This window comes from Mustelus asterias, chromosome 12 (assembly GCF_964213995.1).
Source record: "Mustelus asterias chromosome 12, sMusAst1.hap1.1, whole genome shotgun sequence".
Taxonomy (NCBI): Eukaryota; Metazoa; Chordata; class Chondrichthyes; order Carcharhiniformes; family Triakidae; genus Mustelus; species Mustelus asterias.
Genome location: NC_135812.1, coordinates 85,516,039 through 85,533,513, shown reverse-complemented (window position 1 = coordinate 85,533,513; position 17,475 = coordinate 85,516,039). Strand labels below are relative to the sequence as shown.

The 17,475-nt window shown below is 43.7% G+C and overlaps 1 protein-coding gene across 1 annotated transcript in view; it reads right to left on the bottom strand.

The window, feature by feature from the left end:
• Positions 1 to 17,475, bottom strand: part of fasn (fatty acid synthase) — a 100,937-nt gene that overhangs the window by 17,449 nt on the left and 66,013 nt on the right. Inside the window, exons 26-32 of the mRNA XM_078225528.1 lie at positions 16,072 to 16,223; positions 13,424 to 13,627; positions 12,487 to 12,637; positions 9,850 to 10,028; positions 8,595 to 8,714; positions 5,090 to 5,212; positions 4,179 to 4,402 (exon numbers count right to left, since the gene is read on the bottom strand). Of these exons, the coding sequence (XP_078081654.1) occupies positions 4,179 to 4,402; positions 5,090 to 5,212; positions 8,595 to 8,714; positions 9,850 to 10,028; positions 12,487 to 12,637; positions 13,424 to 13,627; positions 16,072 to 16,223 (1,153 nt within the window). The remainder of the gene's footprint in view (positions 1 to 4,178; positions 4,403 to 5,089; positions 5,213 to 8,594; positions 8,715 to 9,849; positions 10,029 to 12,486; positions 12,638 to 13,423; positions 13,628 to 16,071; positions 16,224 to 17,475) is intronic.

Sequence of the window (17,475 nt, the reverse complement as noted above, 5' to 3'; positions counted from 1 at the left end):
GCAGAGTTAAAAGGAGGCTGGAGAAGGAGAACAATGTGGGCAACAGGGGAAAGGATTTTAAAAATCCTTAATATAAAACCACAGGTTAAGAGAAGAGATAATGAGAGAAAAAAAAAAAGAGTGCGATCAGCAAAAAATATGGGAAAAGAACAGCTCTATAAATATAGTTGAAGAAAAGAAGTGACCAAAGAGAACATGATAACTAATAATAAGAGTGGAAGATGTCTTCATTGATTTGCTTGTTAATATTTACAAATTAATCTGCAGATGTCCGTGCCCATATAAAAGGTGCAGCTTAAAGAGGAAGAGATGGTAAATATAAAAATTACACACAAGGAAGGTAGAATATCATAAAGAAGGGCAAGAACACCCAACCTTCATGTGCTAAAAAAGGACTGTTAAATTAACTTGGTCACAGCCGAATGGATACCTTATGGGCAATCGCCAAATATGGAGAATTCTTTTCACAAAGCAAAAGTAAAACTGAAAGGCAAATCTGGTATCAACATATAAAAAGACAAAGGCGGCAAAATATAGATTTACAGGACTGACAGAGCTGGGGAAAATAAAGCAAAAAAAGAACAAAATATCTGCAGTCAGGATGATTTTTACCTTCCCTCCCTCATTTAAGTCCTTCCCCAAAACCCATCTTTTTTGGCTAATCTCTTAACCACTTCACACAAGGTGGTAAACGTGTAGAATGACCGACCTGAGTAGTTGTATATTTTAAGAGATCGATGGCAAGGCAATTAAAGATCTCATCAGGGGCAAAGTGAAGAAATCTGTAACATTCCCGGTTTGCTGATGGATGGAGATGGTCATTTTCTGTCCTGCATAATCCCACATTCCCAAGAAAACTGGCAGATGTGGGAGGTCTGTCTAACCGAAAGAGACAGGGAGGAATTTCCCAACACTCTTTCCATAGGGTAATTTCTCTCAGGCGGGGATAATACTGGTGGTTTGAAAAGGTGGTCATACAGGTTGCACTGTCTAGAGGATAACAGATGTCTCCCTGCCCAACTTCAGGCCAAGCCCGAGGATGTTTTGCAATTACTTAAGTACATATTTGTGAGATGATGCATTTCATTTTGTTCTTCAGAATGGTAATGCATTAATGAAATTGCAAAACATTGGCCAGGGATCATGCGGATTGGCTGCAAGTTAATTCACAGGTTCCCCGTTCATTTCTTTGAGGGAAGTTCAAGCAGCAGAAGAATTGTAAATATTAAAACAATCCATTTATTTGATATCAAAATGCATTCAAATCACTTATCCCACAGGAAGTATTAACGCTCTTTATTAATATCCTTTGAGACTCCAACACCTTTAACTGTCAGTAGGTTGTTTCTCAGCTAACCCTAGCTATGAGAGCAAAACACTGCATGAAGACAGACAGAAAGCATCGAGGGACCCACTTGGCTCATCGAGCCTGTACAGCTGCTTTCCCCAGAACAATCCAAAAGCAACACTGCCGCTCAGCTACCCCCAATAGATAAGAAAATGCTGAAAATATTCAGCAGGTCTGGCAGAAATGTCTGTTTCGCTCTCCACAGATGCCATCATTTTTTTCCCCAGCACTTTTGTTTTTAGTTCAATATTTTGCTCATATCAGACTGCGTGGCTTTTCCTCAACTCCCTTCGCTTTGAATATTTATATTAAAAGATTAATGGCCTCTCTCTCCATTACACCCCATGGTAAAGCAGCCCATACTCCATTAACTCCCCCTGTGCAAAAAAATAGAATCTCTTAACACCTCTGCTCTGTTGTTTAGTGACTGTTTTAAATTAAATGACTCCTCAACACTGACACAAAATTGTTTATTCTCATCAAAACTGTTCATATTTTCAGAATCTATTAATTCAGCTACCCCTCTAGTTGAAACAGTGTCAGTATCTCTGGACTTTCCTTATAACCACTCTTTTTCATTTTTGGCATTATCATTATTTTTCTGCAGCAGACAGCAGGTATTCACAGGACAACCCGGCTACAGCAAAGATAATACCCTTTCCAGCCTTGAAAGCTAAAATGGGAAACACTGAAGTCAAAAGCATTCAGTAGCAGATAGCTATTTCCCTGGCTCAGTTGACTTCTCTTTGGCAATCACTCTAGGGATTTCTAATAGAGAACCCACTATTACATAGAAATGGCATGTGAGCATCTGGCAAATAAAACTATTCTACGATCAGGATAGGGGTTAAAAGTGCCACTTTCTACATTTTTCTTCGATGCTTAGCTCAGCGGCATTACAACACTCAGCACAGGGCAGCACGGTGACACAGTGGTTAGCACTGCTGTCTCAGTGCCAGCATCCCGGGTTCGATTCCTGGCATGGGTCACTGTCTGTGCAGAGTCTGCACATTCTCGCTGTGCCTGCGTGGGTTTCCTCCGGTTTCCCCCCACAGTCCGAAAGACATGCTGGTTGGATGCATTGGTCATGTTAAATTCTCCCTCAGTGTACCCGAACAGGCGCTGGAGTGTGGCGACTAGAGGATTTTCACAGTAACTTCACTGCAGTGTTAATGTAAGCCTACTTGCGACACTAATAAATAAACTTTCATTTGAATATTGGCTGCTGTAATACTGTTCAGCTTCTGTTCTTTATTTAAGTTCAGTGGAATCTGAATCGAGATGGTGCATTTCTATACTTAAGCAAAATGCTTAAAATTTTTCATTCTAAGAATGAAATGAATTGCAAATTATCCTATAATTATCTGATATGTTGAGTTGTTTTTCTAATGACTCAATGGATTGCATTTCACAAGGTCCCTGTACCCAAGCTACAACATCAAGAGGTGGGGATGAGCCTGCCCACAATCCTGATGTCTGCCCTCCAACAACTTAACACTGGCAGCAGCGTTAATTACTTTAAGCAGAGACTTTCACTCCTAGGGTGGCACGGTAGCACAGTGGTTAGCAGTGCTGCTTCACAGCTCCAGGGACCTGGGTTCGATTCCCAGCTTGGGTCACTGTCTGTGTGGAGTTTGCACATTCTCTTCGTGTCTGCGTGGGTTTCCTCCGGGTGCTCCGGTTTCCTCCCACAGTCCAAAGATGTGCAGGTTAGGTTGATTGGCTATGCTAAAATTGCCCTTAGTGTCCTGGGATGTGTAGGTTAGAGGGATTAGTGGGTAAATATGTAGGGATATGGGGGTAGGGCCTGGGTGGGATGGTGGTCGGTGCAGACTCGATGGGCCGAATGGCCTCTTTCTGTGCTGTAGGGTTTCTGAGATACCTTGGAAGGAAGTATTGCCTTAAGGGACCTTCCACCCATTTGGGTGGCCGGCAGCTCGCTCGTCCCAGAAGCGCCATCCAAGAGTGGTGGCCAAGTTTGGGACTGCAGGCAGCTGACCCATGTTGTGGAACCTAGGCATATCCAGGGTTTTGGGCCCTTAGTGAGGGGGGTAAGTGATGGGGACAGGATTCAAGAGGCCATGGGGGTGGGGTGCCTCCTCTGGGGATTCCTAATGGAGATTCCCCCACCCTGCCCAACACCAGTCTTCCAGCTAAAACTGCCGGACTTCATGCATGGCATGGGGCTCCCCCCAGCTGATGGTAAAATACCAGCGGCGGTGGGATGAGGCCTTTAAATGTCCAATTAATGGCCACTTAAAGGTCTCAATTGGCTCAAGGGCAGTCAGATTCCCAGACACCTCCATTGCCCCCTGTAAAATTTCAGACAGGTCCAGGTAGGCGGACAGGTGGTGGGCAGGCTGCCTGCTAGATTTTGTGCGTCTCACCTGCCTTCAAACTGCTGACAAAGGATTATAATATCCAGTCCAATATTTTTCTTCATCATTTCCCCCTCGAGATATGGCCTACAGTAACTGTGAACAGTGCCTTGGAAAGTTGCAAAGGACACTTAAGTATTTTTTAAAAATTGAAACATTTGCTTCACAAACCTGTATTTCCAGATTAGCACACCCAATTCTTTAGCTACGATCCACACACAATTAGTTTAGTCAATTCTTGCCAGGGCTGTTGGGTGGGGTGATCAGCACGGAACTGCCTCAGGTCAGTGGTGGGCCCAGCCTATCTGACTCACCGCAATGCTTGCCAACAGCCCTTCAAACTTCTATGAGCTTTCTAATCTGTTTATCCTGCCACTTGAAGGCGGCTTTCCCGTGTGGACCTTCCTTCAGGAGTGGAAAAGCAATGTGACCAAATGGTCTTGTGCCCTCACCTTCAGAACCACTTTCCCAATGTGTTTCCCCTGCGCCATGAAGCGAAATGCAGATTCCACGTCATCTCGGTCGAAAGCCGTGGTCTTCAGTGGTTTGACCACAGCACTGCGGATTCCTTCCTTCAGGAGCTCGGATACCTCCTCCCACTCCCTGTTTCCTTCTTCAAACAGGGCATCCAGCAGGATTCCATGGAATGCAATATTCTTCAGGAAGACGGCCATACCTGAAAATAATGGACATTCATTACAAAAGAACATCCAACATTGAGCCCAAGGCCCAATACATAATTTTTTTTCAAAAATTCATTTGTGGGACATGGGCATTGCTGGCTGGCCAGCATTTATTGCCCATCCCTAGTTACCCGAGGGCAGTTGAGAGTCAACCACATTGCTGTGGGTCTGGAGTCACATGCAAGCCAGACGACGGCAGGTTTCCTTCCCTAAAAAAGGATATTATTGAACCAGATGGGTTTTTTCGACAATTGGCCAATGGTTTCATGGTCATCAGTAGACTATAAATTCCAGATATCTTTTACTGAATTCAAATTCCACCATCTGCTGTGGTGAGATTCGAAGATTCACCTGAAGAAGGAGCCCGAGACTCCGAAAGCTAGTGCTGCCAAATAAACCTGTTGGACTTTAACCTGGGTGTTGTGAGACTTCTTACTGTGCGAGATTCGAACCCAGGTCCCCAGAACATGAGCTGGATTAATATCTACCAATAATACCATTAAAGCCATTGTCTACACTTAAATGTGCAGAAAGATATACTAAAAATAGTGGAAATTTGGGCTCAAGTGATCACAGATTGAAATGGTTTTAAATGTCAGCGTACAAAAACCTAGTAACTGTTTGGAGACCACTGTTTTCTTAGTGGTTACTCTATTTGCTTTTTACATTAGCATGCTTACCGAGTGGATTGTTATTGGAAAGGTCATATTTGCCAATCTCAAGGAAGCGCCCATGTCGAGCCAGGCAACGCAGACTGGCCTGCAGCTTCTCCTCTGCTAATGAATTCAGCACCAGGTCCACTCCTGCGGGCAATGGCATCACACAGTTAGTCTAACAATACTGAGGGGAAAATTATACTTCACAATCAATACTTAATGTAGTAAAGACATTGGAGAGCACCTGATGGCAGCAATCACTATAAAACGTACAAGTTTGTCACCTCACCACAGTACATTTGGCATTAAGCCATGCCGCCATCATCCTTAAGCCTCTCAACTGCTATAGTGGGCACCTATGACTGTACAAGGTGGAAGGACCACCACAGGAACCAGCATCACATCAGGCAATTTGACATTCTAAACATCCAAGTTCATTAGAGTCACAGAATCCCTACAGTGTAGGAGGCCGCCATTCAGCCCATCGAGCCTGCACCGACAACAATCCCACCCAGGTCCTATTCCCGTAATCCCACGTATTTTTCCTACCATCCCTCTCGACACTAACGGGTAATTTAGCATGGCCAATCTACCTAACCCACACATCTTTGGACTGTGGGAGGAAACCGGACCGCCCGGTGGAAACCCATGCAGACATGGGGAGAATGTGCAAACTCCACACAGACAGTGACCCAAGGCTGGAATTGAACCCGGATCCCTGGCGCTGTGAGGCAGCAGTGCTAACCACAGTGCCACCGTAATGCCCCATGCCATGTAGCAAATTGCCTGGTCATTCCCTTCAATCCAAATCCTCCCATGGGAAGCTTTTCCAGAGACTCACATACCATGAAGCTGATTCCACCTCAGCAACGGCTCAACAGAGGCCAGAATCCTTCCTTCCCAGAAACGTTTTTCCACAGGTGGATGGAGCTATTACAAGGGGGCATAACTATAGGGTTCGTGGTGGGAGATATAGGAAGGATATCAGAGGTAGGTTCTTTACGCAGAGAGTGGTTGGGGTGTGGAATGGACTGCCTGCAGTGATAGTGGAGTCAGACACTTTAGGAACATTTAAGCGGTTATTAGATAGGCACATGGAGCACACCAGGATGATAGGGAGTGGGATAGCTTGATCTTGGTTTCAGATAAAGCTCGGCACAACATTGTGGGCCGAAGGGCCTGTTCTGTGCTGTACTGTTCTATGTTCTAAGTAACCTTCAGAGCTTGGGATCCGAGATTTCTGAAGCATGAGCTACTGGGCCATGTCTCATCACAACAACTTTAACTTGCACAGGGACTTCAATGTCATTAAAGAAAGACTGATCAAGGCTCATTTGTCTTTTTCAAAGATAGTTCCACAGGAGTTTGTCCAGATTGAAGTGAGCCGATGCCCCACAATCAAATATAAAATCAAAATAATCTTCATAGGATCAAAATTCTGATTACTTTGTGTGCCATCAAAGCATCTGATACAAGTCTTGAAACAACCACCTCAAAAGGGATCTATTTTAAGATAAAGAATCCTTTCTAAGTTATTCCATGCCTTTGAGAATGCACCAGCTCCCTGTCATCTCCTTAAAGAACCTCCGAGGTTCCAGTACTTATGATCTATCTTTGCATCAGTTTTTAATTGGTCAAACCACCTTTAAATAATGTTTTGAAGGCTGTCTCCATTTTTCCAATAGTTCTGTTATGATCTCAAGGGAGACCAAGAAGGAATTCAAGTTCTCAGTTATTAACTGATGTCATGGTCTAAATAGAAATCTTCACTATATAAGAGTTAAACAAGTTATTACTAACTTAGCACTCTTTTGTAAACATTTATTCTTTAAGCTTGAAAATCTCATGGGACACTCCCTATTCTACTTTTATTTCCACCCCAAATTTCCTCTATATTTTACAAAATCTGAAGGGATCCTTCACTTTGCCTGGGACCAAACCAAGGTGTGCCACAACTCCCAGGAATTCACTTAGGATTTGCCTCCGTGTTCCCACTATTCTCCGAGGTATGAAATTCCCAAGGTCCCTCTACTAGTATTCAGCTAAGTAACCCTCAAACTCTTGGTATGCACCTCCCGATTGTGGACATCCAAGCTTAAGGTTCCTTGTTCAGTAATTCCAAAGTCAGTAAAAAACCTTTGCTTCTGCTAGCACTTTGATTCTGGTCTACAGCTGCTGGTAGCGCCCCAAGCTGTTTCAGATCCAGATGTAAACTGCCTGTTGTCTGTGAAGAATCACACAGTTAAACTCAAAACAAAAGACCATCTTCCTGTAACCTATGGCAATGTGGCACACCTACAATGTCCCAGATAGAGATTTGAACTAATTAATTTCAATTTCCAAACACGCGTTTTGATCTGAAAAGTATTTGGATACTTTGCTTGATTACCAGTGGCTTTCTAACCTTTCCTTGATGTGGGGAATTACATGAATAATTTAAATCCCTAAGAAAGCCACTGCAGACACCAAAACTCCCAAAGAGGGGCCATCCATTGGATAATGTTTTCCCACTTCTAACTCTGAACTTGGAGAGGTCTTGTGGCACAGTGGTAGCATCCCTGACTCTGAGCCAAAAAGCTATGGGTTGAAGTCCCACTCCAAGATGAGATAAGTGCATTCATAACTCGACCAAACAGGTGGAGTACCAACTTGTAAATCCTTCCAACATTTGCCTGTGACAGGCAGCAAGTGAGAGAGAGATTCCTGGTCAGCCTCTTGCAGAAGGCAAGGGCAAACCACTACCTGGTCAAGCATGACTATGTACTAACCCCATGGTTGCCAACACCCTTTTAGGTCACGGTACCTGAAGAGAGACAGCGCTCTGACCTTATTAAATAAACACAGGCTACCCTTTGAATGACAATTACTTCACGTGTGTCTACCAGCCTCTAAGCAGATACTTCTATCATCTTAACAGATACTTTAAAAAGTCAATTCTACAGGAAAAACATTTCAGATTGAGGTGCTAGCAGAGTCTTATCTCTTCCAGAGATTCCCACAGTTTTTAAATGGATAGATTAAATATTGATACAATAGTGCTTTGGAAGATTCACAAGTAAAATTGAGCAACTAGTTTTCCTAACGCTTGATCAACTTGAAACTTTCTTCCAAGCCAGGATGGCAATATAATTTATTCCCAAAAATTCAAAGGAATCAAAACTTCCTCCATTAGGTCATTCGCCTCCAAAAGAGCAGAGGGCTAAACCAAATTTTGGTTCACCAAGCAAGACCACAGGCACTCAGGGTAGATTCTCCTTTTCGCTCCTTCAGGATTTATTTACAAACGACTGTACAATGCAGCCGGGACGAGACAGATGACAACAAATTTTAATGGACTAGATTGAAACCATTCTCATGTACATGAACCTACTACCCTAGGCTATTTAAGCATAATCTGAATTTGCAAGCTAGACAAGTCAATGCCTTCAATGTTCTCTGGATTGTGAAGCCAGCCAGGCTCTTGTACCCCAACGGTAATGGACTATTTATCATGCAGTTATTCTAGTTAAAGAGGTATCCAACAGCTCACCTTTGCCACCAGTCACTCGCAGTACATGCTGCTCAAAGGAAGTGTCTCTGGAATTTGCAAAAGATTCGTCATTCAACTGTGGGAAACGTTGCTGAAGGTATGCACGCTTCTCTGTGGAACCTGTGCGGAATAATTAGACAAGTGGTCAGTCATTGCCCTATCGATACAATTTTAAACCAGTTATCCTACATACATTAAGAAGGAGCCCTGCAAATACTTATTTACTGATGCTTTTCTTGATGCAAAAACCCCATCCTTCATGTTTCATCCATCCTTCAATAACAGATACATGTTCTGAATATTTGATGTAGATTGTGGAAACTTGCAATTTTAATTGGTCACAAAGCAATTACTGGTGTTCTTCAGCAGGCAGTCTGGAACACTTGAAATCTCAACATCCACTGCATACAGTATCCAGACAAAAAGAACTTCCATTGCCCTGAAGCACGTTAAAAGCCAGATTAAAGAAATAATTGAGAATAAACATCAATTTATTTTTTTATTTTGTTTGGTTCCTACTATCAAGTTGGTAAGTCACTGACATCAACAAGTACCAAAACATATTTAGAAAGATTGATCTTAAAGATGGGCAGTATATCAGGGCAATACGTGGATGGATCAAGTCAAAGATTCATTTTTGCTGCCTCACAGTGCCAGGGACCCAGCTGGGGTCACGGTCTGTGTGGAGTTTGCACTTTCTCCCAGCGTCTGTGGGTTTCCTCCGGGTGTTCCGGTTTCCTCCCACAGTCCAAAAGACATGCTGAATAGGTGCATTGGCCGTGCTAAATTCTCCCTCACTGTACCCGAACAGGCGCTGGAGTGTGGCAAGTAGGGGATTTTCACAGTAACATCATTGCAGTGTTAATGTAAGCCTACTTGTGATACTAATAAATAAACTAAATTATTCACTCATAATATTTTTGTCTAATAATAGGAACCTCAGAGAGCAACATGCTACATGGAGAAAAGTTAAATGTTATTATACTTTGTAATTTTTCAATTTGAAACACATATTCAGGCTGTATGCCTGACATGGAATGTATATTGTAAATAATAAGAGCATTACTGTTGTACAGAGACTCCAAAGAGTGGAACATGCTGTATGGAGACAAGTCAGATTTTATTGCACTCTGTAATTTTCAAATTGAGATTTTTGGTAATGCATTTTTATGAAGAAAGCATATTTTTGGAAAAACTATTAACGCCTAATATAATCAAACCATTTTATAACCAAAAAGAATCCCATTTCACTTACCGACAGTAGCAAAGACACGACATCCCAAACTGAGGGCAATGGAAATGGCAGCCTGCCCAACACCACCGGACCCTGAATGGATAAGTACACTCTCGCCCTTCTTAATGCGACCTCTCACCACCAGCGCATAATATGCAGTCGCATAAACTACAGGCACTGAAGCAGCCTCCTCCAAGGTCCTTAATGAAGAGCAAAGAATGAATAAGCAGCAATGTGATTTTTCATACACCAATCAGAAAACTGCAAAGAAACAAACCAAACATCAAGCCTTGGGCTTAAGTTGTTCCAGCAAATATTTGAAGACCTCTGTTGGACTTGGAGTTGTGCAATCAGACATCAGTAGCCACATACAAAAATCACGCAGTGTGAAAATATGTTTACTTATTGGATGACTGGGTAAATTAATTGGTGCGATACTAAATCATAAATACCCCTGCTCTGTGCCAAGACAACTGATCTTGGGAGGGAGAGCAAGGAATTTTATAATTAACCTTGATATCTGTGGGATATGTAGGGTTAAAAATCAATAGCGTTCCTGACTCTGTCTACTTAATAACTCGTGCTGCAAAATTTCGCAAAGAGTTAGCCTTGTGCGCGAACAGGATAATGTCCTGATGAACATAAAGCTTTCTAAAACTTATTGCCCAAGTTCTTGCTTGAAAAAAAGACCTGAATGTGTTTGTACAAGTTAAGGGGCTAGACTTTGAATAGGGACAGAATAGGTTTCATTTGCGTAACAACTAAACAGGTGTCAAACACTTGCCTATCCTCAAACCCAAAGGACCATCACTTGGTCGTAGAGGGGCAGTGATTGCCACTCTCAGAATCACGTTTGCTGCTAGCTTCAGGGTAGGGGAGGAAACGGGGAAAAACCTGAAAACAGGGTATAAGTATTTCCCGACCTGCTCCAAGTTTCAGAGAAAATCAAGCAACTTTTAAAGAAAATGGCAAACTACATGGGACAGCTAACTGATTGTTGATGGCACACTCCACTGTGGTAGAGAATACCAATGTGGGACTACTTTCAGTGTCACGCTGTTCCACAATGATCTGTCAAACGTTATGTTTTGGGGCTGCTGGTAGTTCCAGTGGTTCTGGCAGGATCTTAATCAAAAGATTCAATGTTCAAATCACAACCTCAATCCAACACAGTTTAACTGATCAACAGGAATGTTTTTATCAGTTCAAACCACTAGAGGGAGTACTATACTGGAAACAAAACACTATCCTACTCTTTCAGCTTTTCACAAGCCAGTCACAGAATAACAGTGACAGCGACTAGATACAACCATACAATCCCCATATTGCAGAGGAGGCCATTTGGTCCATCGAGCCTGCACTGACAACAATCCCACCCAGGCCCTATCTTTCCACACTCCAAAGATGCATCGGTCGATTGGCCACACTAAATTGACCCTTAGTGTCAGGAGGATTAGCAGGGTAAATACGTGGCGCTACAGGATAGGGCCAGAGTAAAATGCTCAGTCGGAGAGTCGGTGCAGACTCGATGGGCTGAATGGTCTGCTTCTATACCTTAGGAATTCTATGACTAGCTCCCACCAACCAATTTTACTCTGACCAGACCTGACTGGCCTCTGGTGCGTACCCTTCCTGAGTACTCCAACACCCACGTATCTGCTTATTACCTTACCCAGCTGTCACCATACTCACACACCCGTACCTTACCCACACACCTCACCCTAGCTATGCCGTACACACTTACCTTCTCTCTCTCTGTAGCTTTTCAAAGCAGCTTTGGGACATTGAAACTCTTTATTTACAGAATACAGCAACTAATGTCAAAAAAGGCATTGTGGTTTCTGTGCAGATTCTCTTTGCTGACCTTTGAGGTTTCCTGCACTGCCTGTGATCTGGATCCTCTATTGGAATATTGCTCAGAAGGTTCAGAGCAAGAGAAGTCTGATCAGGGGCAGAAATAGGGGTTCGGATCCTGATTTGGGCCATTTATAATCTGACTACATTTCAAAAATAATTCCCCAAAATGTGAAGTCAGGAAGAAACCTTCAAATGGAAGCTCTTTACGTATATAAATTTCTCGTCAATCTGAACAGTGCCTATAAATTCAAATAGGTACCCCATATATGGATTATTTTGCAAACCCACACATGTAATTCCTTTCAGCCTTTTTTTTTTTAAGCCTGTTGGGTTCAATATTTCTGTTCAAACAGTCTACTTTTAAGCTCTTGTATCCCAATATTCACAGAATCCTATAGTGCAGAAGGCCATTCGGCCCATTGAGTCTGCACCAACCGCAATCCCACCCAGGCCCTATCCCCATGCACTTACCCTAGCGAGTCCCCCTGACACTAAGGGACAATTTAGCATGGCCAATCCACTTAACCCGCACATCTTTGGACTGTGGGAGGAAACTGGAACACCCGGAGGAAACCCATGCAGACATGGGGAAAACATGCAGACTCCGCACAGACAGTGACCTAAGCTGGGAATCGAACACAGGCCCCTGGGTGCTGTGAGGCAGCAGTGCTGACCACTATGCCACCCCCGATAGACCAGCAATGTTATACTGCCCAGACCGCATTGTTCAATCTAATAAAATGCAATTTTGACCATGTTGATGAATTTTCCCATCTTGAGAAATCCTGTTAAAATACATACCAATTATCTGGAACGTCCCACAAGAAGCGCATGTCGCAATCCACAACTGTCGCCAGCCCCTTGGCAGGGAGCAGTCCCATCACTCTCCTATCACTGGGGTCACGACCTGAAAATTCCATTCCCAACAGGCAGTGCTGCATGGCCGCATCACCTAGGAAACAAGACACAAATTCACAGTGCAGAAGATGGAAACCCAATTCTGGCTATTTGAGGGAAAAATGTGCTCGAGGGGAAGCCTGGGAAAAGAAAATAAAAATAAAAAACTGGATTGTGCTGACACCTTGGTATGCTGAAGTCTGGGAGATAAATGCAGGATAAATGGGGACCTGTTGGGATTGGATAGGACCCTCCTTTCACATGCTGCCCGATTTTAACCTCCATTCAAGTTAATATGGAATAATACTGGGCAGGCTGTAAAACTGGCCTTTTGCCTAATCTGCACACTGCCTGACAAACCGGTTCAGTTAAAATTACCCTCGACAGCACTCAATCTTTTCCTACAAGAAGCATAGTTCTATTTGCATGGACATGACTTCATTTTCTCCCTTCTTTGAATGCCCAGCATGTAGATGTAGAGCATTACATTTCCCAGTGCCACACTCTTAAATGGTGTACTGTGAATTGCTACACTGGTGATAATGGTGATCGCAGGGTAGCTCAGGCAGGTAACCAATCACTCCCAGCATTCAAATCTGTTAAAAGTAAATCCTGCAGAATGACAGGAGTGGGAGGTTCATCCAACCCAAGAAGAACCTTCACTTATAGCAGAGGAGGGACTCTCCCTAAAACCCTTCCCTCCGCCCTGTCTTTCAAATGTCCTATTCTCGACCGCAGAATCATAATCTGTCAGCACAACCCCCTCGAGAAGCTTATGGGAGTGTGGATATTAAAACACAAGGAAACGCAACAGTAAAACCTTTCCAAAAGCTGGCCTTACCAGGGATGGCATCGGGTGGCAGCTTGCCAGTTGCCAACATGATATCACGGAAGTTGAGCGATGCATAATACACCTTGCACAGCTGAATATTCGGGTCGTTGGAATGGAAGTGTTGCAGTGGTGACAAAATCCAACAGAGAGATGACAAATCTCCACGGGTCAGCACGTTCACATAGGCAAACTCCGTCTGTTCCTTGTTGTGGTCTGTAAGGAGAAAACTCGTTTCTACACAGCTTCTAATTCAATTTGAAAGCAAACAGAGTGCAGAGAGGCCAGAACCCATGACTTGAGTAACGTGGCACATCATTCCCAAGATATACAATCTTTAATGGAAAAGAAACTAAAAGTTATTGCTTCCCCCCATCCCTTTTTCTACCAGTGCGGCATTCCCTCAGTACCTGTGGTAGAAATTTGTTTCTAGGCTACTAATTATTCAAGATGGAGAATCAGAGAGGGGAAATTTCTTGCCCCGCCCGCTATGGGAATTGTAGCAGGCAAAGGTCCGTTGACCTTGGGGGGGGGGGGGGGGGGGGGGGGAGGATTTTCTGGTTTTGGAGTGAGCTTGGCTGGAAAATTCCACCCAAAGACTCTAAACAACACAGAAGCAGTGGATGGATCAAGAGTGGTCGTGGAAAGACAGAGGTAGATGTTATCATCTTTCATGTTGAAGCTAACCCCATTTCAGTGGACGATCTTGCCAAGTGGTTGCCACTGCAGAGGTGGGAAGAGGGGCCATTGCCCAAGATGCTCTGGCCATTTTCAGAAAGCTATTAGTGAAACCAAGCGAGGACAATCCTACTGAGCTGAAGAACCAGAGGAAAGATTGGGTCAAAGGTTACGGAGGACAATGCAGGATTAATGCACCACAGTTATGGTTCCAGTCATGAAAGATGTCCTTTGTGACATTGACTAGAGCAGTTGGAGAGCTGCAGCAGGATCTGAAACCTGATCAGAGGAGCTCAAAGCATGAAATAATTGGCATGCGGGCATCCTGCTTTATTAATAATACATCGGATACTTAAAAGGCAACTCTTCAATCATTGCAACATCTCATTGCAGGAAACAATCCACATTGTTCATTGACATAATACCTCGGAGATCAATTGGGGCTTTCATTCCAATCTCTCTTTCTTAAAAAAGGGAACATTTGAACAACTTGAGCCACTATCATCTTCCAGAATGTATGAAATCATCTCACTGGGACATCAAAATATGTTCAATGTCAACTGTGTTCAGTGGAACTGAAGCTCGAGAAGGGTGAAGTTTGCTTTGGAAAATGCCATCCTTTTACTGCAGCATAATAAGCAGCCAAGGAAGCGAGAGAAGTCAAATATAGACCTGCTTTGGACTCGCCCTTTCTTTGCAATAGTGCTATTCCCTTTTTCCCATTATTTTCTCATCTACTTGTCTTTCTCTTTCCTGATTAACAATGCAGTACTAATTGATAATATGCTATGAAAGCAAGAGAGCCCCTGATCACAAAGGTTTCCTCTCACAAATCAGCTTCAATAGGCGGTTTAATACATCAGGTATTCCTTTCCCACCGGTATCAGCTCATGAGGAATTGCTAATGGCCACTCTAAGATCCACTCAGCCACCTCCTCCATTTTGATCTGCAGGTTCACCTGGTGCCAGCAGTCAAGGCAGGCGGCAGCCATGATGGAGCCTGCCGCTGCCTTGCCAAAGAGAGCAGGCAGCTCCCGAGAGGGTTAGCGGCATTGACGTGGCCACGCAGGCAAAATGAAGGCAAGGTACTTAAACTGGCACAGGTTTGTTCATCAAATGCAGAAAAACTTTCCAATGGCCCCGCAATAAACTCAACAACTGGGCTCTAATGCACATCCGACTGGTCAAGTTGGGGCAGCACGGTGGCACAGTGCTTAGCACTGCTGCCACACAGCGCCAGGGACCTGGGTTCAAATCCCGTCTTGGGTCAGTGTGTGTGTGGAGTTTGCACATTCTCCCCGTGTCTGCATGGGTTTCCTCACATAGTCCAAAGATGTGCAGGTTAGGTTGATTGGCTGTGTTAAATTGACCCTAGTGTCAGCGGATTAGCAGGATAAATGTGTGGGGTTACGGGAATAGGGCCTGGCTGGGATTGTAGTCGGTGCAGACTCGATGGGCCGTATGGCCTCCTTCTGCACTGTAGGGATTCTATGATTGATTCCAAGATCACCAGAATCAACCTAACCTTTGCCCTCCCCCAGTCTGTTAAACTCCTGAAGGAGCTGAATGGGTCACTAGTTGGAGGAGAGCTGGGTTTCCTGTTCCTCCCCTCCCTCCCAGGACTTTGAAAATTTGGAACTGTCCCAGATTTGAGATCCTGAGACGATCTCTGGAACCACAGTTATGAAATTGTGCCCACATCAGGTCACAATCCCATTGGTATTTGGAAATCCGGACCATTCTCTCCCAGGCTATCAAAGGAAAACTTCCAAATTTCTCAATCTGATATTTCTAAAGTGAAATCTTGGACATGATGCAGTTGGGAGAGAGGTCAGGTTAGTTATGCTGCTGTAGTGAGGGAGAAAAGCCTTTTATTAGTGCATGATGGATTCATTATATACGGCATAAAGGTGGCAAGATGAATATTTGTTGAAAAAACTAAATTAATTTCATAATATTTACACAATGCCCTAATTACATACCTTGTATGAAAATGTGTCGGAAACTCCCCCAATGCCCATCGCGGTAGACATTCATCACTAAGTCATTGCGGAAAATATCTTTCATGTCCTTTCCACAAGCATCCAGAGATGGAATAGGCGAGGAGGAGATTAAATTTGTTACAAATATACACCTGAGGACAGATAATTTTTTAAAAAATAAACATGGTTGCAGGTTCACGCCAACATATTGCAAAGCCGATCAACACAGGTAAATAGCACGATAACCTAAATAACAGGAATATATTTCAAACATTTGTTCTCTGCTGTTTAGAGAGTGTCAATTAAGAATAATGACTAGTTTTTTAAAATTAAAAAACGCTTGCTTCACTAGAAGCTAACCAAGCTGAAATCCAATGCAGATTTTTATCTGGAGTAAGCAATCCCAAAGGGGACGGTGGAAGCAGATTCCGTAGGAACTTTCAAAGGACAATTGAGCACATATATTTGAACAGGACTCATTTTCAGGGATTATCGGAGACATCAGGCGAGGTGTTAAATGGCCAATCAATTCTCAATCGCCATTTTAAAAAAAAGTTCAGTCAAGGGTTGTGGGCACAGCATTTATTGCCCCCGAGAAGGTGGTGATGAGCTGCCTTCTTGAATCACTGCAGTCGATGTGGTGTTGGTACATCTACAGTGTTATTAGGGAGGGAGTTCCAGGATTTTGACCCAGCGACAGCGAAGGAACGGTGATACATTTCCAAGTTTCCAAGGGTGGTGAGTGGCTTGGAGGGAACTTCTAGGTGATGGTGCTCACATGTATCTGCTGCCTTGTCCTTAGGTGGTGGTGATCATGGGTTTGGAGGCTGCTGTCTAAAGAGCCTTGGTGAGTGTCTGCAGTGCATCTTGTAGATGGTACACATTGCTGCTGTGCATCTGTGGCAGAGGGAGTGAATGTTTGTGAATGTGGTGCCAATCTCCGGATATGTGCCTTGTAGATGGTGGACGGGCTTTGGGGAGTCAGGTGGCGAGTTACTGGCCACAGGATTCCTAACCTCTGACCTGCTCTTGTAGTGATAGTATTTATATGGCTAGTCCAGTTGTGTTTCTGGTTGATGGTAACCCCCCAGGATGTTGATAATGGATGATTCAGTGATGGCAATGCCACTGAATGTCAAGGGAAAATGGTTAGGTTCATTCTTACTGGAGCTGGTTCTTTGTCTGGCACTGATGTGGTGTGAATGTTACTTTCCACTTGTCAGTCCACACCTGGATATTGTCCAGGTCTGATTACATTTGAACATGGACTGCTTCAGTATCTGAGGAATCATGAATGGTGCTGAACACTGAAGTGAACATCCCCCACTTCTGACCTTATGATGAAGGAAGATCATTGCTGAAGTAGCTGAAGATGGATGGGCCTAGGACACTGAAGAACTCCTG